Here is a 27330-nt window from a genome sequence, read left to right as displayed (position 1 = left end):
ATCCCCGCAACTTGCTCACTGCGTTCTATGCTGGCCTCCTTGCTGCTGCTGCTGCTGTCGCTTCAGTCATGTCCAACTCTGTGCGACCCCATAGACGGCAGCCCACCAGGCTCCCCTGTCCCTGGGATTCTCCAGGCAAGAACACTGGAGTGGGTTGCCATTTTCTTCTCCAGTACGTGAAAGTGAAGTCACTCAGTCGTGTCCGACTCTTAGCAACCCCATGAACCGTAGCCCACCAGGCTCCTCAGTCCATGGGATCTTCCAGGCAAGAGTACTGGAGTGGGTGCCATTACCTTCTCCGGCTGGCCTCCTTGCTGTTCCTCAAAACAGACCTGCTGCTCCCGCACATGGAACACACCCCAGGGACTCACAGGGCCGGCCCCTTCCCTGTGTTTAGCCTTTGCTCAATGATCACCAGCTCAGTAAGGCCTTCCCCACTGTTTTATACCATTTTACACCACAAAACACTGTTTGTAGTGGAATAGATATTAACATCTCCCAGAAGAATGTTCTTTAAATACCAGTTTGGGAAACAGTATGTTTACGCAATGGATGCAAGTGCACCAGATAACTTAAAAATATCTCTGAAAAATGGAACTGTTTTATACTTTTAAGTAACTCAACTTTTCTTCAAGAATTTTTTCAATAAGAACGCAATACTTCTTTTAATATAAGAAAACACAGCAAATGTATTAAAAAGTTTGGGGGGAACTCCAGCTATAAAACTTGACAGTTACTAGAGGAACCACCATTGTGGTGAAATTCACGTCACAATTACTTACTATTACAGAATTTTGTATTAGGCATTTATTTTAAAATGTGGAAGGAGATATTTTGACCAAATCTTTACTAATACAGACTTAGTCTCCTTAACTATGAATGACGAGTTTCAGTAGGCTAACAAATAGAGTTGAGTCAAAATAGAATGAAAATAGTTGTTTTCATCAAAGAGCCGAATATAACCCTTATCATAATTTATTATTAACCCCAAACATATGAAAAATAGAACAAGGTTAGTTGCTATTGATGGTTGAGGTGTGTGTGTATGCTATGTGTTTAAACCTTCTAACACCTTCCTCATTTTCTTCATTTTTAATACATCAAAGTAAAAGCAATTTTAACATGTCACTTAATTTTTAAAAAATATTGAACAGTTTTTAACATGTCTTCTAATATCATGTGATTGCTTCCCCAGTGGAACACAAGCTCCATGAAAAAGTGTTGTCTCATGTGTTACCTGCTTTCTCCTAACGCTTTAACCCATCCCTGGCATGAAACTAAGCATGTTTGTGCTAGATGTTCAGGACATGTGTGTTGAATTAAGCACTAAACTAAGCACTCAGAACATGTGTGTTGAATTAAGAGATGAGACCAGCCTTTTGATATTGTACTTTTAGGTAAATGGACTTCTGAGTCCACCCTCTGTAAGCTTGGAAGAAGAGGGAGAAAGATTGGTTTGCCTTTTAAATAAGGTCACTACTGGATAAATCCACCACTGAATCCACTTCAGAGAGGAGTGAGGTGTTCCTAGCAACCCAGAAGCATCATGTATCTTAGACATTGTCGTCTAAGATGTGAGAGGCCTGAGACTGGCTGGTGGGTACTAAAGAGAAGAATATCATGAAAAGTATTCTTGATACTCTATTTTCTCCTTTGCTGAGAAAGTATACGGTATCCACTTCAGGAAACATAGGTCATGGGTGAACAGAAAAAGAATTATGAGGATGAAGAATTCATTTAGCGTTAAATTCCCCTTTTTAAGTTACATGTTGTATATCTTTAAGTGCAGGAAAAAGCTCAGTACACTTGATAGAGGAAACGAATGGTAAAAGGAAAACAATTCTTTTTTTTTTTTTTTCTCCTCCAAGGTGTTTCTTGGGACTCCCTTCCAGACGAGCTGCTCTTAGGAATCTTTTCCTGTCTGTGCCTCCCTGAACTCCTGAAAGTCTCCAGTGTTTGTAAGAGATGGTATCATCTAGCGTAAGTATTTTTCACCCCATTTAGTGTATGTGGAGGAGGAAAAAAGAAGGGTTTTTATTTGGTTGGGTCTGCTGACACTGAAAACCAAGAAGAATATAGTAGCACAAAGCACACTAGGTATTTTCTTATTCATTATTATATTCTTTATAATAATTAGTGTCTTATTTCACAGATAAGGGAGGAATCTGCTGGAGGTGTGTGTGTGTGCCCAGTTGTGTCTGACTCTTTTCGACTCCGTGGACTGTAGCCCACCAGGCTCCTCTGTCCATGGAATTTTCCAGGCAGGAATAAAGAAGTGGGTTGCTACCTCCTCCAGAGGGTCTTCCCAGCCCAGGGATTGAACGCGTGTCTCCTGCATTGGCAGGCGGGTTCTTTACCACTAGCACCACCTGGGAAGATATCATCCCATTTTATATATGGGGACTGGGGCTCAGAGCCTCACTCAGGTCCCATAAAGCTGCTTTCCCACCCGGGTCCCACACAGAGCCCCGAGTTCTCTTCCCGCCACTCATACCCAGCCCACTGGGTATATGAGAACCAGCTGTGCCTTCGTGTATCCCTGTCACTCCTGGTTCACTGCCTGGCCCAGCATCCAATAAACATGCGCTCTGCTGAATACAGGGAAAAGAAGTTTTCCAAATGGGGTAAGTCACTTCCGGTGGGTCACATGATGGCCATTGTGAGCATGAAATATAAAGATGCTCAAGTGGTACCCAGCGAATTGTTCAGGTTTTGTTGGGTTTGGGGCCACACTTCTCAGGAGCGAACAGTGAGCTGCGCATGGGACATCCTGGTGAGCTGGGAAGGCGGTAACGGGCTTTTCCATCTTTACCTTTTCTCCTGCTCATCAGCCTCTGGCCAGCCTTTGTCTGTGCTTAAGGCCGTCTATCTCTCTCCTCCCTCCACACGTCTAGGACTCTCACTGTGAGAACGCAGGAGCCCCTGCCCTTCCATTCACAGGTGTGCTGGAAATAAGACACTCCAGGTATTTACAAGACTGTGCTACAGTCATCCCTTGGTACCCACTGGGTACTGGTTCCGGGACCCCCTGTGGATACCAAAATCTGTGGATTCTCAAGTCCCCTGTATCAAATGGGGTAGGACAGTCTGACTCTGGATCCGTGGATCTGTGGATGTGGAACCCGTGGACAGGGAGTGCTTGCTCAGTCATGTCTAACTGTTTGCGACCCCATGGACTGTAGCCCACCAGGCTCCTCTGTCCATAGGATTCTCCAGGCAAGAATACTGGAGTAGGTTGCCATTTCTTCCTCCAGGGGATCTTCCCCACCCAGGAATCAAACCCGCATCTTCTACATTGGAGACGGATTCTTTATCATCTGTGCCACGTGGGAAGCCTTGTGGCTAGGGAGGGCTGACTATATTTGCTTAGAAGAGCCACAGAGAGGTCGGCATACCTGGAATGCCAGAGCAGGTACATGGTGGTTGACTCACTTATCCCTGCTCAAGAAACCCCATTCTGATTTTCTTTTTCCACCAGCTGTGCTCTCTATGCAGCTCTGTTCATCTTCATCTCAACTGTCATGAAAGTTATAACTGACATTCATTAAGCACTTGTTATATGCCAGGCACGGCAGTCCTGTCTTCTTAAGAATAGAGGTTGACAATTTGTTTATGCAGAATTATTTCAAAGCTCCAGCCAGTGGTCTGCTTATCTCAAGTAGGATTAAAAAGTAAAATTCTTGTAAACATTCAAAATGTTCCCTCACGGGCTTGATCTCGTGTTTTCTTTGTGTTAAATTGAATTAACCTATGGGTATTCAAACTTCTTTATGTTGTTTACTATATTTGTTACCGCTTTTTGCTTTCGAAACACAAATCTAAACATTTTTACCTCTTTTCTTCACATTAGTTCATGGGTATTCCTGTATTTCTGTGCATTTATTTTAAGCTTTTAAGGTTTTGTAAAATGGAGCTGAACTATGGGTTTTCCTAATAGATATTTGCTAACCATATCTCATAATAAAGTCATAGAAACTTTCCTTCTTTTAGGGACATTTACATGTTTTTTAGGGTAGTTGTGGTAGCATGCCCGTGCTTCACAAAGATGGCAAGAGAGGTCATTGTGAACCTACCTACTTATTCAGTAATCAGTTGAGTGATTTGAGCAGTCTTAAAGTTATTGAATTGAATTGAATGCTGAAATTTTATTCTCCTGTTCCAGATCATTGCAGGGCTCATGGTAGCATTGAACTAGCTATGAAATCCATGTAAAGAGGAAGATGAAAACTTATCCATAATGGGACAAGAAATATTCAGTAGTGCCTTAAAAATATAGGTAATTGTATAGTCAGAAACAAACATGCCTTTAGAATTTGCTTCAGGGCAACTGAGTGGCCGTGTCCTGTTGTTCATAGCAGCGTCGAGGGCCTCCAGAAACTGGTGCCCTGACTCACCAAACAGAGCACCTCTTTTCCAGATTTGACGAGTCTCTCTGGCAGACTGTAGACCTCGCGGGCAGAAACCTCTACCCAGATGTGGTTGGTCGGCTTTTGTCCCGAGGGGTGGTTGCCTTCCGCTGTCCACGATCATTTATGGACCAACCGTTAGTTGAACATTTCAGGTAAGAAAGAAAAGTCCCTGGAGAATCTTGGGGAGGAAAACAGATGGAAATGTCTTTCTCTCTCTCTCTCCAGCTGTCTGCCCTGGGACAGGTCATCTGTGCAGCATGGGACAGTAGTTGTCTATGTTGCCGTGTGGTGAAACACAGCACAGGCTTCAGTGACGTCATTCCCGTTTTGGCCTAGGCCTGCACTTGGGCTCTTCCCAGGGTCTAAGGGTGCCCTGAGTATCCTATGAGGCAGGAGCCAAGCAGCCCTGGCTGGCAGATGCCATGCAGCCAAGCTATTCCCCCAATGCCCATGTCTTTTTATTTTTTTATGTATTTTTATTTGGAGAATAATTGCTTTACAATATTTTGATGGTTTCTGCCATATAAGAACATGAATCAGCAATAAGTATACATATGTCCCCTCCCTCTTGAGCCTCCTCTCTCCCGTGCCCCCCCTTCCATCCCACCACTCTAGGTTGTCACAGGGCACTGGGTTGAGCTCCCTGTATTATACAGCAGCTTCTCACTGGCTGTCTGTTTCACATATGGTAATATATGTATGTTTCAACGCTACTATCTCAACTCATCCCACCCTCTCTCTCCTCCGCTGTATCCACAAATCTGTTCTCTGTGTCTGCATCGCTGTTCCTGCCCTGAAAATAGATTGAGCAGTGCCATTTTTCTAGATTCCGCACATATGTGTTAATATATGATGTTTGTTTGCTCTCTCTGACTTACTTCACTCTGTATGACAGACTCTAGGTTTATCCACCTCACTAGAACTGATTTGTTCCTTTTTAGGACCATTATGTGTATGTGTGTGTGTGTATATATATATATATACACACCACAACTTCTTTATCCATTCATCTGCTGATGGACATCTAGACTGTTTCCCTGTTCAGGCTGTTGTAAATAGTGCTGCAGTGAACATTGGGACACATGTTTCTTTTTGAATTATGGTTTTCTCGGTAGTGGGATTGCTGGGCTTTATGGTAGTTTTATTCCTGGTTCTTAAGGAATCACCTTACTGTTCTCCACAGTGGCTTTATCAACTTACATTCCCACCAACAGTGCAAGAGAGGATTCCCTTTTTTCCACATCCTCTCCAGCATTTATTGTTTGTAGACTTTTTTGATGATGACCATTCTGACTGGTGTGAGATGATACCTCATTGTAGTTTTGATTGACATGTCTCTACCTCCACTGCCTATTTCTGATAAGGAGGTGAGGAGTCTTTTTGGATTTTGTCACCCTGGGTTTCTCATCCTATCACAGACCGATTTACATCCTGAAAAAGATCCTGTTTTGGTTTAGACTTTCTGAAAATGTATTTCTTACTGATAGTTTTGCAGTGTGGCTTAGTGCCATCTCATGCTAGAGTGGAGTGAATAAATACTGAACAGAAAAATAAGCTAAAGACGGCAGAGCTGGGATACAACACGCGTCCCGACTCGAGGCCTTTTCACCTTCTCGCCGTGGTCATATGACAGCACTCCTCTCCCGTGGGTGTTTTGTGTTTCTCCGGCAGCTCTTCCTTCTCAATCTCCTTCAAGTGCACGCTTTGCTCAGTTACTCTAGGGTCTGTCCCTGGCTGCCTTCTCTCCCGACCCACTCTTGTCTTCAGACAGGCTATGCCTTGTACACCCACATCTATGCCAAGACTTTCATATCCCCATCTCTAGCCCAACCCTCTCTTCCAAACAAACTCTTATTTCCTATTACCTAAAAAACTACCACAGCTGAATTTCCTACAAGTACCTTAGTGTTAGCACGTCCAGCCCAAGAACCTTGGTATTAACCTCCCTTTACAACTTGCCTTTCCATGGTCTTCCCTGGTTTGGTCATCCACCCACTCACCCTTGCCAGGAGTCATTGTAGGCGTGACCTCCTTGTCACCCACGTCCAACTCATTCCTATGATGCTCATTAATTCATTTTCTAAGTTGGACTGTACTGGCACAACGTCTGGACTTGGCCAAAAAAAAAAAAATGCTTTTGAATTTTAAAACAAACGAGGATGGCCAGTAACAATTTATTTTATGACTACAGCTATAGCTAATACTTGAAATGTGTGTTTAGGGTCTTGTTTGTGATAGACTGCCCAGGTCGGGAGGAGAATGGGTCAGATCTGGACATACTGGTTTGAGCCATCTTGTGGAGCCTCTCTTTATTCCCTCTGTGTTCAGCCCTTTCCGACTACAGCACCTGGACCTGTCGAACTCTGTGATCGATGCGTCTACCCTGCACGGCCTTCTATCTCACTGCTCCAAGTTGCAGAATCTCAGCCTGGAAGGCCTCCGACTTTCAGATCCCGTTGTTGAGTGAGTGGAACCTAGGAGCATGTTCCAAGGGCGCTCGTTTTGTGTTTGTTAATTTTGTTTCTCGAGTAGATGTAGGGTGTCCTGTCCACATGCAGGTGGACTCAGAAAATACCCAATACAGTGTTCCAGCCTCTGCAGAACCCTCCAGGGGGTTTGGTTCCTCCTCCCAGGAGGTTTGGTTGCTCACCTAGACAACCAAAGTTTGTGTACTAACTCTCGATATGTTGCTGGGTCTCATGCTAGGTTCTAGACACGCAAGGAGGAATTGAGGCATGGTTGCTCCCTCATTCAAGGGAGAGACAGATAATTACGGTGCAGTGTGTTTGCTAGATGCGTTGGTGAATATGTGGCAACACGCAGAGACCTAATTACATTTGGAGAAGGCAGCCGTCTTGTCTCAAGGGGAAGTGACTCTGAAGCTGAGTATTGAAAGTATGTGGGTAGGAGTTCTCCAGGTCGTGTGGGAAGGAAGCAGCCTGGGTGAAGCCACCTTTGCGACTGGATTCTGAAGTGGTCAGGAATTGATGGAGTGTGTGAGGGAAGTGACAGGTGAGGGTCGGCAGGGACCAAATCTCGTGGGTGCCTGCCACGCTGGAAGAACTCTGGACTTTGTTGTGGGCTGTAAAGAGGGAAGCATGGTGAAGAGAGAAGCGTGGTTCTGAGAATGGAACAAACATGTTTAGAAAATTAACTCGCTGGGCATCTCAGAAAATCGATTATGTGTGAAAGAAACTATTCAGTAGATTAGTTAAGATACTGTTGTATCCATTCAGGTAAGAAGTGATGAAATTTGATGGGGAAAAGGAAAGAATAATTATAATATCTGCTTAATATTTGTTGAGCACATACCATATGCCAGATACTAGGTTCTTTAAAGGTCTTCTAAGTAAATCCTCATACCAACCCCATGAAATACGTTCTCATTATTCCCTTTTTACAGATGTGAAAACTAAGCAACAGAGAGGCTGAATAACTTGTCCAAGGTCACACAGTAGCTAGGTAGCAAAACCAAGATTTGAACCTTGCCATATAGTACGATTCCAGAACTCTCGCTCTTAAATCACTGTTTGGCTAACATGAGGCATTTGGGAACAGAGAGGAGAGGGCAATTTGAGAGACGTTTAACTGAAGGAACCTGCTGATTTTATAAGTAGAAGTTTACTTACAAACTAATTACAATTGTGGGTGAAATAGAAATATGTTTAGGTCATTGGTGGATTCTTTGTTTTTCAGTTTTTAAAAGTACATTGGTAAGTGTTGTGTAGTTACTCTCTGTGCTGGGCACTGTGCTGAGGCCTTTATTACATTATACCATTTAATTTTAACAACACTACCAAGAAGATACTGATCTTGCCATTTCACAGATGAGTAAACTAAGGCAAAGCATCCTACTTGGTGTCGTCTAGATGGTCAGATGTGAATTTAAACTCACTGCTGACTCAGAGGCCTGTGTGCCTGTAGCTGCCTCCCTTAGCTTCATTCCTCTTGATTGAATAAGAGGGTCTGGTTAGTATTGTTACAACTTTGTCCTCTTTTTCCAGTAATCTTGCTCAGAACACAAATTTACTGCGACTAAACCTTTCTGGGTGTTCTGGATTCTCTGAATCTGCCCTGAAGACTTTGCTGAGCAGCTGTTCCAGGTAGGAGAGATTAGAGATTTGATTTTAGAAATGTGATTTCAAACATACAGTTATCTTTCACATCAAGATAGAATCGGGTAACATTTTTAAGCTTTCCTAACTCTTTGAGCTCTTGATTTGGAGAACTCAGTACCCTTTATCATCCAAACTTTCTATCCAAACTCAGGAGCCAAATCAATGGAAGTTTGCAAAGATTACTCGTGTCATGATCCCTTTTATTTTTCTTTGACTTATTAAAATAAGGAAAATGTTGTAATGTGTTTATCAACAGTATGTACAAAGAGTAGCTGTTTATACCTGACTATATTGCTATATTGTCAGGCTTTTTTCCCTGTAATGTCTGTAGATCTAACTTAACAGTTTTGACTATTTATTTGTCAAAAGTTTGTTACTGCAAAATACACCAATCTGGGTGATCCCATTAAAAACATCTTTTATGCTAGGTAGTAATGTCTAATGTCCGAATATAAAGGTCACAGAGTTACGGAGATTAATAAGTGAGGGGGGACATGATTCACAGAATACCCAGTACTGTGTCTGTCCTTTTTAATATCCCTTGGTCTCTGTGCTAATAGCATCCTGCTTATTTCTCCTTAATGATCTTATACAAAAGATTACTTTTGTGTAAGAATGTTACCAATGAGATAAAATGGTAGCCCTGCATTTTCTCAGCAATGCCAGGAATGGGATGTATAATTTAGCCGTTGGACTTTTCCTTTGAAGCCCTCATTTACTTAGTTACAGAGGCCCAGTAAGATAAAGTGAATTTTTGTGATGTCGGCATCTCTTTATTGGGAATTCCTGGTACATCCTATCAGTTTTTTAAAACATCTCAAGCTCATACTGTTAGTTTTTTCCTACAACCCAAGTGGTTGAGAAAGAAAGCATAGAAGCTAGAATTTCTCCTAGTCCTGGAATGAGGTATGAGCAGGAGAGGAGAGCACTTCCCTTCTCTTCCAGAAGAGGGCAGCATTCACTAAGCCCTTGGCTCATATCCCTTGGCAGCTTTCTGGAACAAACTGGACCGAGATGGAGAAAGCAGTTTCAGGTGAGCAAATGTAGCTGCTTAGAGAAGCTGAGGTTCTATGCAGAAAATGGTAAGGAATCAATGGCCCTGCGTTTTCTTGATTTGCAGCTTTAGGCAGGGTTTCACAGAAGATTCACTCTGGGTAATGGTTTCATGCTTTCCTTGTCACCCCTGTTATGTGCAGACTGGATGAACTGAACCTCTCCTGGTGCTATGATTTCACTGAAAAGCATGTACAGATGGCCGTTGCACATGTGTCAAAGACCATCACCCAGCTGAATCTCAGCGGGTACCGAAAGAATCTGCAGAGATCAGGTAAGACCCTCTGGGCTGTTGGGCCCTTAACAACAGCAGCCCCAACAATAACAGCAGGTTTGATTTCTCGAGCATCTCCTAGGCGTGATCCTCCATAAACTGTCTCATTTAATCCAGTGTGTGTGTGTGTTCCTATTCCTGTTTTTCAGATGAGGTAACCTCTAGCTGATCAGAAGGGTCAGGTAAATGCAGACAGCTAGTGGGTTAGTGGCAAGGTTTGAATCCAGAATGCATGAGTGAAAACCTTTATACTTTAGAACAATTTATGTTTAAGCAGAAGAGCTTCTTTTATGTAACTAACTTATTTAGGTTAAAACCCCAATATAAAAATTGAGGGATGCAGTGTTTGATTAGTATTAAGCAGTGGTTCTCAACTGGGGACGGTTTTGCCTGCAAGAGGACATTTGGCAAGGTCTGGAAACATTTTTGATTGTCACAGCTATGGGGTTACTGGCATCTAGTGGGTAGAAGAAGCATCTGCCCACTAGATGCCATCTACACACTGGCTTCTAGTGGGCAGAAGCCAGGAATGCTGGTGAACAACGCACAGGACAGCAGAATAACACACAAAAAAGAATCTGGTCCTAAATGCCAATGCTGCCAAGGTTGAAAAACCCTGTAACAAACCCTCTGTGTTCATATTTATAACTTTTTTCAGTTCAGTCTAAGAGGACAGTGGGGTTTTTCAGATGAACACGGGCATTTAAAATCAAGGGTGATGTGTGACAGTTAAAGTTTTTATAAGCCTGAACACTCAGTTATGTGTGCTTCGTTTTATTTGTCTAATATTGACAGAATCTTGATTTGCAAAGATAAGTACAAACGGCAAGGGTTTTCTTTAATATTGAAGTGTAGTTGTTGTACAGTAATAATGTAAGTTACAGGTGTAGAAGAGTGATTTACAATTTTTAAAGGTTATATGCCACTTAAAGTTGTTCTAAAATATTGGCTGTATTCCTCGTGTTGTACAATCCTTGTAGCTTATTTTATACTTAGTAGTTTGTATCTCTTAATCACCTTCCCCTTTATTGCCTTAATCCCTCTCCTCTTCCTTCTCCCCTCTGGTAACCACTCGTTTGTCCTCTGTATCTGTGAATCTGCTTCTTTTTTGTTAGATCCATTACTTTGCCTGCAAGGCAGTATTCCTGGGTTTGATTCCTGGGTCGGGAAGATCTCTTGGAGAAGGAAATGGCAACCCCACTCCAGTATTCTTGCCTGGAGAATCCCATGAACAGAGGAGCCTGAAGGCTACAGCCCATGGGGTCGCAGGACACGACTTAGCAACTAAACCACCACTACGCATTAGTTTGTTGTCGTTTTTAGAGTCCCTGTATAAGCGATATCATATAGTAGTTGTTTTTGTCTCTTTTTTTAATGTTTATTTTTATTTATTTATTTGGCTGTGCCAGGTCTTAGTTGGCAAGCATGCAGGATCTTTAGTTGCAATGTGCTAACTCTTAACTTGTGGCATGTGGGATCTAGTTCCCTAACCAGGGATCAAACCCGGCCACCTGCATTGGGATCATGGACTCATAGCCACTGGAGCACCAGGGAAGTCCCCTGACTTATTTCACTTAGCATTTTAATAGCTTGCCCTCATGGTCTCAGGCGGCCTACACAAAGCCTCGTTAAGCCAGTGCACACCTCAGCCCTAACCTCATGTCTTGATGGTGGTATGAGCCCCTCTGAGTGTTTTTCTTATTTTTAACATACTCTAAAAGATTTGAACCAAATATTTGCAGAATGTATCTTCTTAAAATCTAAGCAGTATTTGAAAAGTACTCCTTCAGGACATGACCTATCCCCTGTGAGTCACGTATCCGAGGCTGTAGAAGATAGGAGCGGATTCTCCTAAGTGGTCAGAGATCGGAATCCTCTGCAGGTGCTTGAACCCAGATAACAAAGTGAGGGCTTTCTTTAGAGATCTGCAAAAGCAGCAATAGTGTTTTTCTTAACCACTCCCCTCCACACACAGTATTTCTAGTCTGCATTTTTTCCCCTTTAAACACAATTTTAAATCTGTTTGGAAGGGAGGTTCAAGAGGAAGGGGACATATGTATGCCTATGGCTGATTCATGTTGATGTAGGGCAGAAACCAATACAATATTGTAAATTAGTTATCCTCCAGTTAAAAATAAAAATTAAAAATATCTAGTTATAGTATTACATAGTCATTCTCAAATATGCCTAAAACATGTAAAAACACAAAAATCAATAATCCTACTAACATTTTGCTAGTCTTTTTTCCTGTTAAAAAGTGGCTTTTTAAAAAAATGGGACATAGAGTATGGAGTACTTTATAGTATGGTTTTATTTCAAGTAACCCCGTTTCAGTAGCTACACCACACATCATTTTCAGTGGCTATGTGATATTCCATCAGATATATTTGGAATAATTTATTGATTCATTCAGAACTTACTCAGTTGATCTCCTTGTAACGAATGTTGAGAGTCTTTACAGTTTCTCCCTTTATAAACAACTGTCTTATGGACAGAAACAAACTGTTGAGTGCATTTCTAAGTGGAGTTGCCAGGCCAAGGATTAGGCTTCATTATCAAGCTTTGGATAGTTCTTGCCAAGTTGCCTTCCAAGGACTTTAAATTCCCATGAGGGAGCATCCTCTTTGCATTGAATCCCATCCGTGGTTCTTCTCTCTTCATCCCCAGGGGAAGACGGCCTTGTGTACATTTCTGCTCATACCTGAACCTCCCACTTCTTTATTCAGAGTTTTTCTGTAATGAACCAAGGTTCTGGGTGTAAGGTCGAGAAACTCAGCTGTAGGCAAGCTACTGTAAATTGTTTCCACGTTTGGCTTAAAACTCTTAAAACTCTTTTCTGTGTTCCTCTGAAAAAGAACAAATCGCCTTTCTACTCAGTTTTGGCAGGAATGATAGGTGGTAAAATCCCCTGGACACATTCAGGGTGAGGATAGGACACAGAGTAGGAGTTGAAGTGTTAGTGTCCTTAAGTATACAATGGGAATTCAAGAATTTTTAAATGGATATTTTTAACAACGGTACACGCTATTTCACTGTGTAGAAGACAATACAGATTTTGTGTTTTACCTCCAAGACCAGTGACAGACCATCTGGATTCAGGTACCCACTCTGTCATTCACTGGGTAGCCTTGAGCAATTTGCTTAACCTTGCTGTTCCTCCATTTCTCAATAAAATGGAGATAATAGTAGTACCTTACCTCTTAGCATTAGAGTGAGCAATAAATGATGTAATACGTGTGCAAGGCATTTAATCATTCTCGGCACGTAGTGAGAGCTCAGTAACTGTTGGCTCCTGGTGTTTATATTCCTCACCCACCCACTGTTCCACCCTTTCTGTGGAGCAGTGGCTGAGCACAGAATGAGGTTGGGAGGACCTAGCTTTGGGTCTTAGATTTACTTGGACTTCTCTAGCGAAAAATGTCTCTCTTCTAAAATGACAAGTTAGATTAGGTAGTTTCTAAGATCCCTTCTTACTCCAGTGAAATGAAGGAGACGGTGAAGAGGAATCTTGGCAGTCACTACTGGTTCCTAACTCTACCCACCAAAGAAAGACAGGACTTAAACAAGGGCTGAAGACAGAGACTAACCAGGTTCATCCCCCAAGGTTTAATTCTTTCCCAGGTGGGAAGACTGTATCTGATTGTGGATTTTGTGGTTGGCTAGTGAGATGATGGGTCACTCAGAACTATGTTGTGCAGCTCTTGAGACAAATGTCTGTTGAGCCCCTATAACGCACAAAACCCAGTTCTAAACTTGAGACATGTGGCCTTGAACAAAACAGAGAAAGTCATCCTTGTGAAGCTTCCATTCTGGTGGGGAATCCAGACAATCAGCAAGGAACTAAATATGGTGAAAGGAGGTGGAAACACAAGGAGGAAAAGTTTAAAGCAGGGTGCTCAGGTAGAGTGTAGCAGGAAGGGGGCTGCTTTCAGATGGAATGGCCAAAGAGAAGAGCTCCCTGAGGAAGTGAGATTTAACCACAGACCTGAAAGAGTGATACGTAGATATGTAAGGAAAGAACATTCTAGAACTAAGGACCAGCAGGTGCCTTTGGAGGAAAGCCACATATGCTACTTTATAATCAGAAAATGAATCAATAGATGTTATTTATTTTTTTAAATAGACAAACTTTATTAAATGTTTGAGATTTTTTTTTTCCTCTCCGTATGGAAGCCAGCTTGGGAGAGGGAGCGAGGAGCTCAGTGTTAGGAGATGAGATAGCTGGGGGCTTTCTTGGCCAAGGCAGAAGCTCTGTTTCCCTTGTTTTCCTGGGTAAGATGGGAAGCCATTGAAGTATTTCGAACAGGAATGCAATGATCTGACTCACCTTTGAAAAGTCCCCTTGCGGAGCTGTGCCAGGGAAAGGCCGCTGGAGACTTGGTGGTCACATTTGAGGAAGTAAGAAATGATTGATTTCAGATGCATTTTGAAAGCTAACCCAAGGGGACTGGGTAACAGATGGGGTGTGGGATGTGAGGAAACAGTTTGAGTAGGACTCCCAGGGTTTGGGCCCCAGCAATCAATGAAGTTCGTACTTACTAAGATGGGGAAGACTTTGGGGAAGGAGAGATTGAGGGGAGAAATCAAGCATTTGGTTTTAGGCATAAATGTGAGATGCTTATCACATAGCCCAGTGAGTGTGTGCAGGAGGTTGAAAATGCAAGTCTAGGATTCAAACAAGGGGATGCAGCTGGAGATGTAGCTGTGAGAAAGAAAAAAAGAACCCTCAAACAGAAATAAAATTTGCCCATTTTTTTAAAGTAAATAACACTCACTTGATGCATTTTCTGATTGCAAAGTATCACATGGGACTTTCTTCCAAATTCTGAAAAGGTGTTTGTGATCCCACCACCCTTGGTAATTGCACTTAACATTTGGATGTATTTTCTTCCAGCCTTCCAACCCCCAACCCCCTTCCTTTCTATGTGTAAATTTGTGTGTAAATATATATGTTTGTGTGTTTAAATTGAGATTATCATGCATTATATATATTTTGTTTTCAGTATACAATGTATCCTGAGTTATTTTTTCATTTTGTAAAGTGTTATTAAATAGCTTTTTAATGGCTGTTATTAGCATTGTGTTCCATAGAATGGATGAAGGTTGACCTATTAAACTAACGAGGGAAGGGGGCTTTTATAACTGTCACTACAGTGAATATCTTAGTGCGTGTATGCCTCCTTGTGTTTCCACCTCCTTTCATCATATTTAGTTCCTTGCTGATTGTCGCAAAGAGTCAGACAGGAATGAAGCAACCCTATGGACTGTAGGGTCCTTGGGATTCTCCAGGCAAGAATACTGGTGTGGGTTGCTTTGCCCACCTGCAGGGATCTTCCCAACCTAGGGATGGACTTGTGTGTCTTGTCTCCTGCCTTGGTAGGCAGGTTCTTTACCACTAGTACCACCTGGGATCTCTGATTACTTTTCTAAAAGTGGAATCACTGAGCCAAAGAGCAAAGTGTGTTATGCCCTGAAAACTTTTTTTTAAAAGAAAGATCAGTTCACCCTCAAAATATGAGGTCTTCTGAAAGGCTGCATAAAATTAAATATGCACTTTTAGTGTAGGGGCACCTGCTTTATGATACTTCATCAATTCTGGGTATTGTAATAGGATTTGTTTTTCATGTCACAGCACACAAAAAAATACTTGGCATTTCTTGCTCCATTTTTATTATGTTATATTTTATGCAGTATCTTTATATTTTTTACCCATGTTATATTTTTTTATACTCTTAATATACTATTTTTTATACTGTTAATTGCCAACATCCACTGGATCATGGAAAAAAAAGCAAGAGAGTTCCAGAAAATCATCTATTTCTGCTTTATTGACTATGCCAAAGCCTTTGTGTGAATCACAATAAACTGTGGAAAATTCTGAAAGAGATGGGAATAGCAGACCACCTGGCCTGCCTCTTGAGAAACCTATATGTAGGTCAGGAAGCAACAATTAGAACTGGACATGGAACAACAGACTGGTTCCAAATAGGAAAAGGAGTACGTCAAGGTTGTATATTGTCACCCTGCTTATTTAACTTCTATGCAGAGTACATCATGAGAAACGCTGGACTGGAAGAAGCACAAGCTGGAATCAAGATTGCCGGGAGAAATATCAATAACCTCAGATATGCAGATGACACCACCCTTATGGCAGAAAGTGAAGAGGAACTAAAAAGCCTCTTGATGAAAGTGAAAGAGGAGAGTGAAAAAGTTGGCTTAAAGCTCAACATTCAGAAAACGAAGATCACGGCATCTGGTCCCATCACTTCATGGGAAATAGATGGGAAAACAGTGGAAACAGTGTCAGACTTTATTTTTGGGGGGCTCCAAAATCACTGCAGATGGTGACTGCAGCCATGAAATTAAAAGACGCTTACTCCTTGGAAGGAAAGTTATGACCAACCTAGATAGCATATTCAAAAGCAGAGACATTACTTTGCCAACAAAGGTTCGTCTAGTCAAGGCTATGGTTTTTCCGGTGGTCATGTATGGATGTGAGAGTTGTACTGTGAAGAAAGGTGAGCGCCAAGGAATTGATGCTTTTGAACTGTGGTGTTGGAGAAGACTCTTGAGAGTCCCATGGACTGCAAGGAGATCCAACCAGTCCATTCTAAAGGAGATCAGTCCTAGGTGTTCTTTGGAAGGAATGATGCTAAAGCTGAAACTCCAGTACTTTGGCCACCTCATGCGAAGAGTTGACTCATTGGAAAAGACTGATGCTGGGAGGGATTGGGAGCAGGAGGAGAAGGGGATGACAGAGGCTGAGATGGCTGGATGGCATCACTGTCTCAATGGACATGAGTCTGAATGAACTCCAGGAGTTGGTGATGGACAGGGAGGCCTGGCATGCTGCGATTCATGGGGTCACAAAGAGTCGGACACGACTGAGCGACTGAACTGAACTGAACTGAACTGCCTTATGATCCAGCAATCCCACTGCTGGGCATACACACTGAGGAAACCAGAAGGGAAAGAGACACGTGTACCCCAATGTTCATCGCAGCACTGTTTATAATAGCCAGGACATGGAAGCAACCTAGATGCCCATCAGCAGATGAATGGATAAGAAAGCTGTGGTACATATACACAATGGAGTATTACTCAGCCATTAAAAAGAATACATTTGAATCAGTTCTAATGAGATGGATGAAACTGGAACCTATTACACAGAGTGAAGTAAGCCAGAAAAAAAAAACACCAATACAGTATACTAACGCGTATATATGGAATTTAGAAAGGTGGTAACAATAACCCTGTATATGAGACAGCAAAGGAGACACTGATGTATAGAACAGTCTTTTGGACTCTGTGGGAGAGGGCAAGGGTGGGATGATTTGGGAGAATGGCATTGAAACATGTATAATATATATGAAACGAGTCGCCAGTCCAGGTTCGATGCACGATACTGGATGATTGGGGCTGGTGCACTGGGACGACCCTGAGGGAGGGTATGGGGAGGGAGGAGGGAGGAGGGTTCAGGATGGGGAACACAGGTATACCTGTGGCGGATTCATTTTGATATTTGGCAAAACTAATACAATATTGTAAAGTTTAAAGATAAAATTTTAAAAAAAAACATGAACTCTATTGGAAACATTTATTCCCAGTTTTCTGATACCACTTTATTTCTGCTTGTATTCTGTTTTGTTTTAACATGGTAGAGTTTTTAAAGATTTATGTAGTAAATTATCATTGTCTCCTTTTTGTTTTTTTTTTTTCTTTATGTTTAGAAACGCGTTACTGATCCCAAGATCCAGTGAATAAATTATTCATTTTTGCATTTGGACGTTTTTAATAACGTGGAATTAATTTGGATGTTTTATTTGAGTTGAAGTTAATTTTCTCTAGTTGTAGTAGCCATATTATTTTTTAATAATCTATGATGTTCCTCCACTGGTTTGGAGTGCTACTTTTTGATATTTGTGTATATATATTGTGCTATTTGATTTTGCTTTTTGCTGTTGTGAACTGGACTTCCCCCTACCTCTTTTCATCTAGCTATTGCTGGCACACAGGTAAGCTATGGAGTTTCTTATCCAGTCATTTTACACAATTAGTTGTCTTACTATTGCTAGTAGTTTTTCAGATGATTTCTTGTGTTTCCTGGGTAGAAAGTCTTACATGGCAAGATGATAATTTTTTTTTTCTAATAGTGAATAACTCTAATTGCACTATGAATTTCCAGCACAATGTGAAATGTATGGACAGCAAGTATCCTTGTGTGATTCCTCATTTGATAGTGACCATCTTTTTATTTATTTATTTATTTTGCTAGATGTCTCTACCTTAGTTGGAAGATGTCCCAATCTTGTCCACCTAGACTTAAGGTATGTTTTTATTTTTTTTTTAAACAAAAAAATTTTAATGAAAATTCATGATTTTTTATTGAACAAGGAAAGAATCTTACTTTGTTGAACTGAAGGAACTGAATGAATGATAAGCTGTTCCTATCTTCATCTGGGATTGATGGATAGATTTTTAATTTTTTCTTCTGTTTTGTTACAGCGATAGTGTCATGCTGAAAAATGACTGCTTTCCAGAATTTTACCAACTCAACTACCTCCAACACCTGTCACTCAGTCGGTGCTATGACATAATACCTGAAACTTTACTGTGAGTACTCTTGTTTCTTAAAATGAGCAGAGGGCAGGGGCCAAAAGAGATGTCACTTGGTGTTAAAATCCGTTATTATTAACAGCAGATGTTTAAAGCTTAAACATCAAATTAATGTATCACAAACTAGTTAGGAAGGACTAGCAAAATAGAAGAACCAAGGCAAGATGTTTTGCTTAAAACGTCTGGTAAAGTTGAGTTGATTGAGGTAGTTTACTAAACATTTATTTGGCTGTGAACTGGTCTAAATATTAGAATACTGTTCAAGTACTTGAGGAGAACTTAGAAAAGCAGAAGACAGCCTTTAGTCTCAGGAAGCTCAGAGTATAACAGGAGGAGGCAGACCGTGTGTGTATATGTGTTTCTGAAATTTTTCAGATCAACTAGTTAAGTCCAAAAACCTTCATCTGAGCTTAGAGGGAAAGTTCTACAGTCTCCTAGTGGTGTCTGTCCCAGAGGCCAAGGAATGGGGAAAAATAAAAATATGTAAGTAGTAAATATTATAAGAGTGATGTTCTCTTTGAGGAGGAGGGAGATTAAGATCCAGAAGAGTGAAGTAAAAGCTTACTTACCCAAAGCTGAATAGTGAGTTACTGACTGAACTGGATGTATGTCTCAGATCTCCTGGACACGTGCAGAATAGTCTATATCTAATCTGGTAGCTCTTTTAGGGGTTGATTTTGTACTGCTCAGCAACTTCCACAAAATCAAAGCAATGCTAACAAAAGAGGAATCGGATCCATCTTGCTTTTAAGAAGTGCCATACCCAAGTCATCCTAGGAATATCATCTCTTTAGCTTTAAGAAGTTTTCCTATATTTCAAAGGGCTGCAGAGTTTTTCGTCATGTCATATATAAGTGTATAGCAATTTTATTAGAAACTACAAGGAGTCAGTATCTTGGATTTGGCCTGGTGTCCTTCTTCCTCATCGCCTAAATGACCCTGCTGACCTTGTTTACGCTCACTATCCACATGAAGGTAATCAAGCTGATTCCTACCAAAGAAGGGTGTTGAATTTGAGCACAGAATTTACGTAGTCCTCAAATTACTAGTTTGGGTCTTGTAAGTTAGTTTCAAGTATTAATGAATACAGAAAACGAACTTATGGGTGCCAGGGGTAAAGGATAATTAGGGACTTTGGGAAGGTCATGTACACACTACTATATTTAAAATGGATAACCAACAAGGACCTTTTGTATAGCACAGGGAACTCTGCTCAGTGTTATGTGCCAGGCTGGATGGCAGGAGGGTTTGGGGGAGAATGGATACATGTATATGTGTGGCTGAGTCCCTTTGCTGTTCACCTGAAACTATTATACCACAATATTGTTAATCAGCTATACCCCAATACAAAAGAAAAAGTTTAAAGTTTGGAACAAAAAAGAAAAAAAGAATTAATGAATATAGCAGCAGCCAGGACATGGAAGCGATGATGAATCAGCAGATGAATGGATAAAGAAGATGTGGTACATATGTACAGTTGACTATTACTCAGCCATAAAAAAGAATGAAATAGTGCCATTTGCAGCAACATGGATGGACACAGAGATTATCATACTAAGTAAATCAGAGAAAGACAAATATCATATCACATATATGTAGAATCTAAAAAAATAATACAACTGAACTTATCTACAGAATAGGAACAGACTCACAGACATTGAAAACAAGCTTATGGCTATCAAAGGGGAAAGGGTGGAGGGAGAGGGATAAATTAGGAGTTTGAGATTAACAGATATACACTACATATATAAAACAGATCAACAACAAGGACTTAACTGTATAGCAACGGGGAACTGTATTCAGTTTCTTATAGTAACCTGTAATGGAAAAGAATCTGAAAATGAAATATGTATGTGTGTGTGTATATATATATATATATATATGTACATATACATGTATATATAGCTGAATTAGTTTGCTGTACACCAAAAACTAACACATTAAAAATCAACTATGTTGCAATTTAAAGAAAAAGAATTAAAAAGAATGAATAGATCAGACACTTCAGCTATATAGAGTTAACTCATAGAATTAGGGAATCCAGTAATTAACATCTTTAATAAAGCACTGTAGTTAATCCTTAGGGCTCAGGGTCTCAGCTGGTGTCTCATTTGGAAAAGCACTGCATAAAAGAGATGCCAATATTTAGTTGCAGGGCTCTCAGATGTTGGTGGAGAAGGCGATGGCACCCCACTCCAGTACTCTCACCTGGAAAATCCCATGGATGGAGGAGCCTGGTGGGCTGTAGCCCATGGGGTCGCAAAGAGTTGGACACGACTGAGCGACTTCCCTTTCACTTTTCACTTTCATGCATTGGAGAAGGAAATGACAACCCACTCCAGTATTCTTGTCTGGAGAATCCCAGGCACGGGGGAGCCTGGTGGGCTGCCGTCTATGGGGTCACACAGAGTCGGACACGACTGAAGTGACTTAGCAGCAGCAGCAGCAGATGTTGGGGCTTAAATTCATATACATGCAACTCTTATTAAAATCCCCTGCCACTTGAATTTTCTAGCATCCAGAACTCCTAGGAGTCTGGAGTGTCTAACCTGAAAAGGTTTCTCTGTTAACAGTTGTTTCCCACCCTTGCCATTTGAGCTTTAGCTGCATTGTCTGTGCATCTCCCTTGGGAGTACACTGATCATTCTTTTCTGCTTGTTTTTCTCAAGAGAATCTACTTATGTGTCTTACTTTTGTTCTTTCTCTCCAAAGAGTAAGAAGTTAAGCAGGAAATACCTATTCACTTGAGCAGATGCTAAGGGGAGGCTGTGAGCCTTCATATTTTTATATTTATATCCATTGGGATGATAATACTCGCACAGTCATCTGCAGGCAGTGTGACTTGACGGGTCAGAGCATGGATCTGAAGTCACAGACCCAGGTGCGAACCCTGACTGCACTGTAACCAATTTGTCTAAATATTACCTTGAAATAAGGGAAGCAGAGGTATCAGTTTAGTAACAAGTCAGACCATCAGAATACAGTGAAAACAGACAGAAGAAAGATGCTGTCCTTGAACCTTAAGGTAAAAAGAGTATGTTTCTTAAGACATAAAGTGAACAGTATACTGGTTTACCTTGTGAATTCATTAAGATGAGTTTGCTGGTACCCTATCCTTAAACATTTCTCCAGGTAAAATGTATATGAAATGCATAGTAAGAGTTCTAGGATCTTCAATAATTTCCAGAAAGCTATTTATGCTAAAAAAATTTTCATTTCTTAGAAGTGGTAACATAAAATTTGAGTGTCTTTCTTTTGTACTGATAATGCTTTGAAATACTTGGCAAACTAGATATTTTATCCTCAGGACACACCCTCCTTATATTTATTCCCTTCCTTATTAATTGGTCTGATTTCTCTTGTATTTCTCATTAATGGAAAAAACTGAAGCTGGAGATAGTAATCTGAGATTAAGAGAAACTAAAGAAATAATAATACTTGCAGGAGAGTTTTAAGTTGAGGAATTTAAGGTTTTATAAGGAGAATAAGATTGCTGGGAGAAATATCAACAATAGATATGCAGATGATACCTCCATAATGGCAGAAAGTGAAGAGGAACAGAAGAGCTTCCAATGAGGGTGGAAGAGGAAAGTGTAAAAGAGGAGAGTGGCTTAAAACTCAACATTCAAAAGATGACGGCATCCAGTCCCATCACTTCATGGCAAGTAGTTGGGGAAACGATGAAAACAGTGACAGATTTTATTTTCTTGGGCCCCAAAATCACTGCAGATGGTGACTGCAGCCGTGAAATTAAAAGATGCTTGCTCCTTAGAAGAAAAGCTATGACAAACCTAGACAGAGTATTAAAAGGCAGAGACGTCACTTTGCCAACAAAGATCAATCTAGTCAAAGCTATGGTTTTTCCAGTAGTCATGTATGAATATGAGAGTTGGACCCTAAAGAAAGCTGAGCACCGAAGAATTGATGCTTTTGAACTGTGGTGTTGGAGAAGACTCTTGAGAGTCCCTTGGACAGCAAGGAGATCAAACCAGTCCGTCCTAAAGGAAACCAACCCTGAATATTGGAAGGACTTATGCCGAAGCTGAAACTCCAATACTTTGGTTACCTGATGCGAAGGGTCAGCTCACCGGAAAAGACCCTGATGCTGGGAAAGATTGGGGGAGGAGAGAAAGGGGTGACAGAGAACGAGATGGTTGGATGGTATCACCTGACTCAGTGGACGTGAGTTTGAGCAGACTCAGGGAGACAGTGAAGGAAGGGAAGCCTGGTGTGCTTCCAGGCTCATGGGGTCTCAAAGAGTGGAACACGACTTAGCGACTGAACAGTGAACAGCAAAGGAGTGAACCTGGTCAAACAGTTTATAAATACCTTTTCTTTACTAACTAACTAGAGACACTTAAGACCTTATCAGTGTCATTTTATACTGAAGTTAGAAATAATGACTCTCAAACTATTCGTTTCTATTTACTCTCCTTTAGTTTACTTTTCAGTCTCTTCCATGAAGTTTTCAAAGAGATACTTGGGTACGTTCTCTGCTGTGCTGTAGGTGATACACATACAAGAGGCTTGTTTTGGGGGGGGGGGTGGGGGGTCTCCTTAAAATCTTAAAGACTTCCTGGTTTTATTGGCTTGGGAATGGTCATTCATCCACCATCTATCATATTCTGCTCACTCCTTTCTCACATGTAACACCTGAGTGTCTTCTAAGTGTCTAATATAATTTCCTTCCTCACCAAGGCTTTTACAAAGTGCTGTTGCGAAAACATTTGCTTTTCTGTCGTCTGCCATCCCTCTTCACTCCCACCTCTAGTTTCTTGTTTTAAATACTCTCCACTGCAGAATGTCTTACAACTTGGCTAATCTAGAGATCCCAGAATCTGGATTCTCATGGATATTACAAAGTTCTCATATACTCAGATTTTATATAAGAGAAATTTAAGATTGGGCCAGATTGCTATCATCTTCAGTGACGGTAAGTATAAACATCTGTATATGCTGACATCTCCTTATACTCTTGTTTCCATTTCAGAGATTAGCTTACTTGATGAACAATAGCAATTTGTTCTTGCTGATTTTCTTTTACATCCAGATCTAACTGCCCCCTTAGGAACACCAAGCATGTTTATTTCATTTGGTTAGTACTTTTATTTTCTAAATTACCCTTCCTCTTGTATTCAACCAGTATATGTTAACATCTGTGGTGTTTAAAACTCTCCTAAATGTAGAATAAATACACTTAGATGGGGAGTGAGAGCAGGAGTAGTATGGAAGGTCTTAAGGCGAGTAGATGGTTTGAGTTCTGTAAACGTGAGGGAGGCATCATCGATTTCAAACAGGGGAAGGACTTAATCTGAGCTAGGCTTTATGAGGATGGCCTTGGTCATTGGTATATACACTAAGCTGAGAGGAGGAAAGATTAGGGGCAAGCTGACAATTACTCTAAGGAAGGTTTATTTTTTAAGTAATTATTGACAGTATGAAAATATAAAGGATGCTTCTTATTCTAGGGAATTGATTTTCTCATTGATCTGCCGTGGGATTTTGTTGAAACTCCAAACTAAATATTCCCTTTCCTGAGACTTTGGACTGTGTGTCCCAACCTGGAGTAAATATAGATCAGAGAGATGAATTTCTAAGCCTGTAGACCTAGGGTAAGAAGAAAGAATCATTACCAAAGCATATTTGCTTTGGGAAAACAGGATCCCTTTTTTGTGCACCAGAATCTCACTGTTGACATAGTTCAGTTCAGTTCAGTTCAGTTCAGTTGCTCAGTCATGTCCAACTCTTTGCGACCCCATGAATCGCAGCACGCCAGGCCTCCCTGTCCATCACCAACTCCCGGAGTTCACTCAGACTCACATCCATCGAGTCAGTGATGCCATCCAGCCATCTCATCCTCTGTCGTCCCCTTCTCCTCCTGCCCCCAATCCCTCCCAGCATCAGAGTCTTTTCCAATGAGTCAACTCTTCGCATGAGGTGGCCAAAGTACTGGAGTGTCAGCTTTAGCATCATTCCTTCCAAAGAAATCCCAGGGCTAATCTCCTTCAGAATGGACTGGTTGGATCTCCTTGCAATCCAAGGGACTCTCGGTTTCACTTAATGTGAAATACCTAGGAAGATAACTGGCTTCTGTGTGTCAGAAAGAAAAAAAGGGAATATGTAGAGAAGTAAAATGTTTATTGTGTCTATCTGCACCTGACACACAACCTTAAAATAGTATCATGAAGTCACCGTTAGGTTTCATCATATGTAATGGACTTGTTGACTATTAACCACTACTTGGAAGTCACTAACTCTGCTCACATCTCCTTTCAAGTGGGCAGGCCTTGTTCAAATAAAGATCAAGTCCATATCCTTAAGTGGCATGTAACCTTTCGTGACTCCAGCTTATGCCATAGTAAAACATTTACTTTTCCCATCACTAGCTTGCTGGCTTCCCCTCCCAACACAGTGACATTTTTCAATATAAACCAAGAGTAGGGGCGGGGGGTGGGAGGGGAGGAGGAATATAAACCAAGAATGGAGAAAGAAAGAAAATATGTTTGGATTTTAAATAAACCTAGGAGTTTTTTGGTTATTAGAAATTCAACGAAATGCACTTATGTGTTTCCTAAGGCCGTATTGCCCAAGCTGTGGCCTGTGCTTTGTGGTTTGATTCACCTTTGCTGTTCCCTCGAATCATTGATTGCAAATTATGTCTTCAGTTTGTATCGTATAAAATATGATACAGTGTGTAAAAATTGGATCATGTAACTCTAGTGGCAGTTACCATAGATACTGCTACTCTGAAAGTCTCTCTTTTCCTTTCCAGTGAACTTGGAGAAATTCCCACATTAAAAACACTACAAGTCTTTGGAATCGTACCAGACGGTACCCTTCAATTGTTAAAGGAAGCCCTCCCTCATCTACAGATTAATTGCTCCCATTTCACCACCATCGCCAGGCCGACCATTGGCAACAAGAAGAACCAAGAGATATGGGGCATCAAATGCCGACTGTCACTGGAGAAGCCCAGTTGCCTATGAATCCTCTATTGCAAGATGGTGTCTCCTCTTTTCTTTGAACAGGGAAAGTAAGCAGGAAGCCCAATTGTGGAGAGCTCAGCTATTTTTATTCATGGTTTTCCATTGCCTTCCTTCTACAAGTATATTAGAGAACCATTGGAGACAGAAAACTATGAAGTGTTGCTTTTTAGAACTGACTATGAAAGCTTTTATCACTGCTATACCCTTAAGAGCCTCAGCTCTACGCTTTTTGAAATTTTAGGGAGAGTGAGCCTATAATTTCAAGATACCTTAAATAGCAAAATTTGAACCACGTCTTCCAAGTGCCATTCTTCATAAATCTATTTAGAATCAAGCTTAAAAATCGCCACCAGCAAATCATTTTCATAGCCGATATGGCAACTGAACATTCTTCTATTTAATTTTTCAGCACTGCTTTATTATAAGACATAGGTTGCAAAAAATAATAAGCTATTTGTATTGTAAGCTGAAAAGAATGAGAATCATAGAGTAGATCTGCAGCAATCTCTTCTGAGGATGGCAAGAAAAATAGACATTTCAACTGCGCCTTTAGATTTGCAGTCAGGTTGATGGAAACAAATAGCCCCAGGTCATTCACCTTAAAACCTAAATAAAGAAACAAACAGTTGGCCAACCAGAGGTGTAGAATTGGTATAGAATGTAAAGGCTCAAGAGACAGTTTTCTATGACAGTTAACCTGGGGTATCCTCTAATGCACATTAATGAAGTCTCCTTTATGTACAGTTGGGAAGGTCCCCTGGAGGAGGAAATGGCAACCCACTCCAGTATTTTTGCCTAGAGAATCCCATGAACAGAGGAGCCTGGCGGGCTACAGTCCATGGGGTCGCAAAAAGTCGAACACGACTGGGCGACTACTTTTATTTCCTTTATGTACTGTGTTCGCAGCGTTCTGAATTAGCTGAGGAAATTGAATTGTGGACTTCTGACTTTATGATCAAATTATGTTAACGTGGGTTCTTTAGCTTTTAAGATGACTTTGTTTTAGAGAGGTAGGAACCAGTCATTCTTTGATTCTTGAAATGTTGGATGGAATCCTGAACCGCAGATGCCTGCGTTTTCCTTTTTGCTAAGGTTCTCAAAGTTATTTTTACTCTGGAATCAAGTATTTTAAATTGTCTTTTTTTTTTTAATTTTATTTTAATGGCCTCTCACAATGATTGTTTCTAGCAACCTGTTTTATAAAGTTCTGGACCTGGAGTTCCCTAAGAACTGCATGTTCCTTTCAATTAGGAATATACACTAGAAGAAGGTGTATGTTCCATGCAGTTTCAGAGCAATAAGCACAGCTGGCACATGCATAAAAGTTAAGACTTGGGTGCTGAACCTTTTGATAGCATCAGTGATTTTTTTTTAATGATACATAGAAGCAAAAGGACTAAATTCTACTTAAAAAAAAAAAAAAACACTAACTTCTTGTTTAAATCAATGACCTTCCCATATATTCAAAATGGAGCAAAAAGCCCAAACTCATCATTTCTATTAACATTGCTTTTTTTTAAAAATCAGATCTTTGAAATGTTATAAACAATGGTATGAAGTGCCCTTATCTGCTCAAACCTAAGGAAGAACATTTTTATAAAGTAGTGTTACACAGGAAATGATTAGGTTTCAATTTTGTAGTAGTTTAAAAGTGCTACATACTACTTGAAATTATTGTTTACAGATTAGTGACACGGGCTGGAGGGAGGATCCGGTTGGCCTCTTATTTCCGGATACCCTCACACATACAGTACTTCGAAACTCAAGTCCAGCCATAAGCTATTTTGCTAACATGTCAGAGTAATCTGTATTTTTGTATGTGATTTCTACTTTTATAGATTTGTTTTAAAATAAAACATTTTTATAAAAATGAA

General features: G+C 40.7%; 1 protein-coding gene across 2 annotated transcripts in view; it reads left to right on the top strand.

Annotated features, from left to right (window-relative positions):
- SKP2 (S-phase kinase associated protein 2) overlaps window positions 1-27330 on the top strand; it is a 39302-nt gene extending 11972 nt beyond the window's left edge. Inside the window, exons 3-10 of one of the 2 annotated variants that reach the window (XM_027520470.1) lie at window positions 1869-1980; window positions 4418-4561; window positions 6738-6872; window positions 8414-8512; window positions 9724-9854; window positions 18130-18181; window positions 18360-18467; window positions 25243-27330. In XM_027520470.1, the coding sequence (XP_027376271.1) occupies window positions 1869-1980; window positions 4418-4561; window positions 6738-6872; window positions 8414-8512; window positions 9724-9854; window positions 18130-18181; window positions 18360-18467; window positions 25243-25456 (995 nt within the window). In that variant the 3' untranslated portion in view covers window positions 25457-27330. Of the gene's footprint in view, window positions 1-1868; window positions 1981-3261; window positions 3413-4417; window positions 4562-6737; window positions 6873-8413; window positions 8513-9723; window positions 9855-18129; window positions 18182-18359; window positions 18468-25242 lie in introns of those variants that run through there. The other variant, XM_027520471.1, reaches the window with a different exon arrangement.

The sequence above is a fragment of the Bos indicus x Bos taurus genome, chromosome 20 (genome assembly GCF_003369695.1).
Source record: "Bos indicus x Bos taurus breed Angus x Brahman F1 hybrid chromosome 20, Bos_hybrid_MaternalHap_v2.0, whole genome shotgun sequence".
Taxonomy (NCBI): Eukaryota; Metazoa; Chordata; class Mammalia; order Artiodactyla; family Bovidae; genus Bos; species Bos indicus x Bos taurus.
This window is presented reverse-complemented; position numbering and strand designations above follow the sequence as displayed.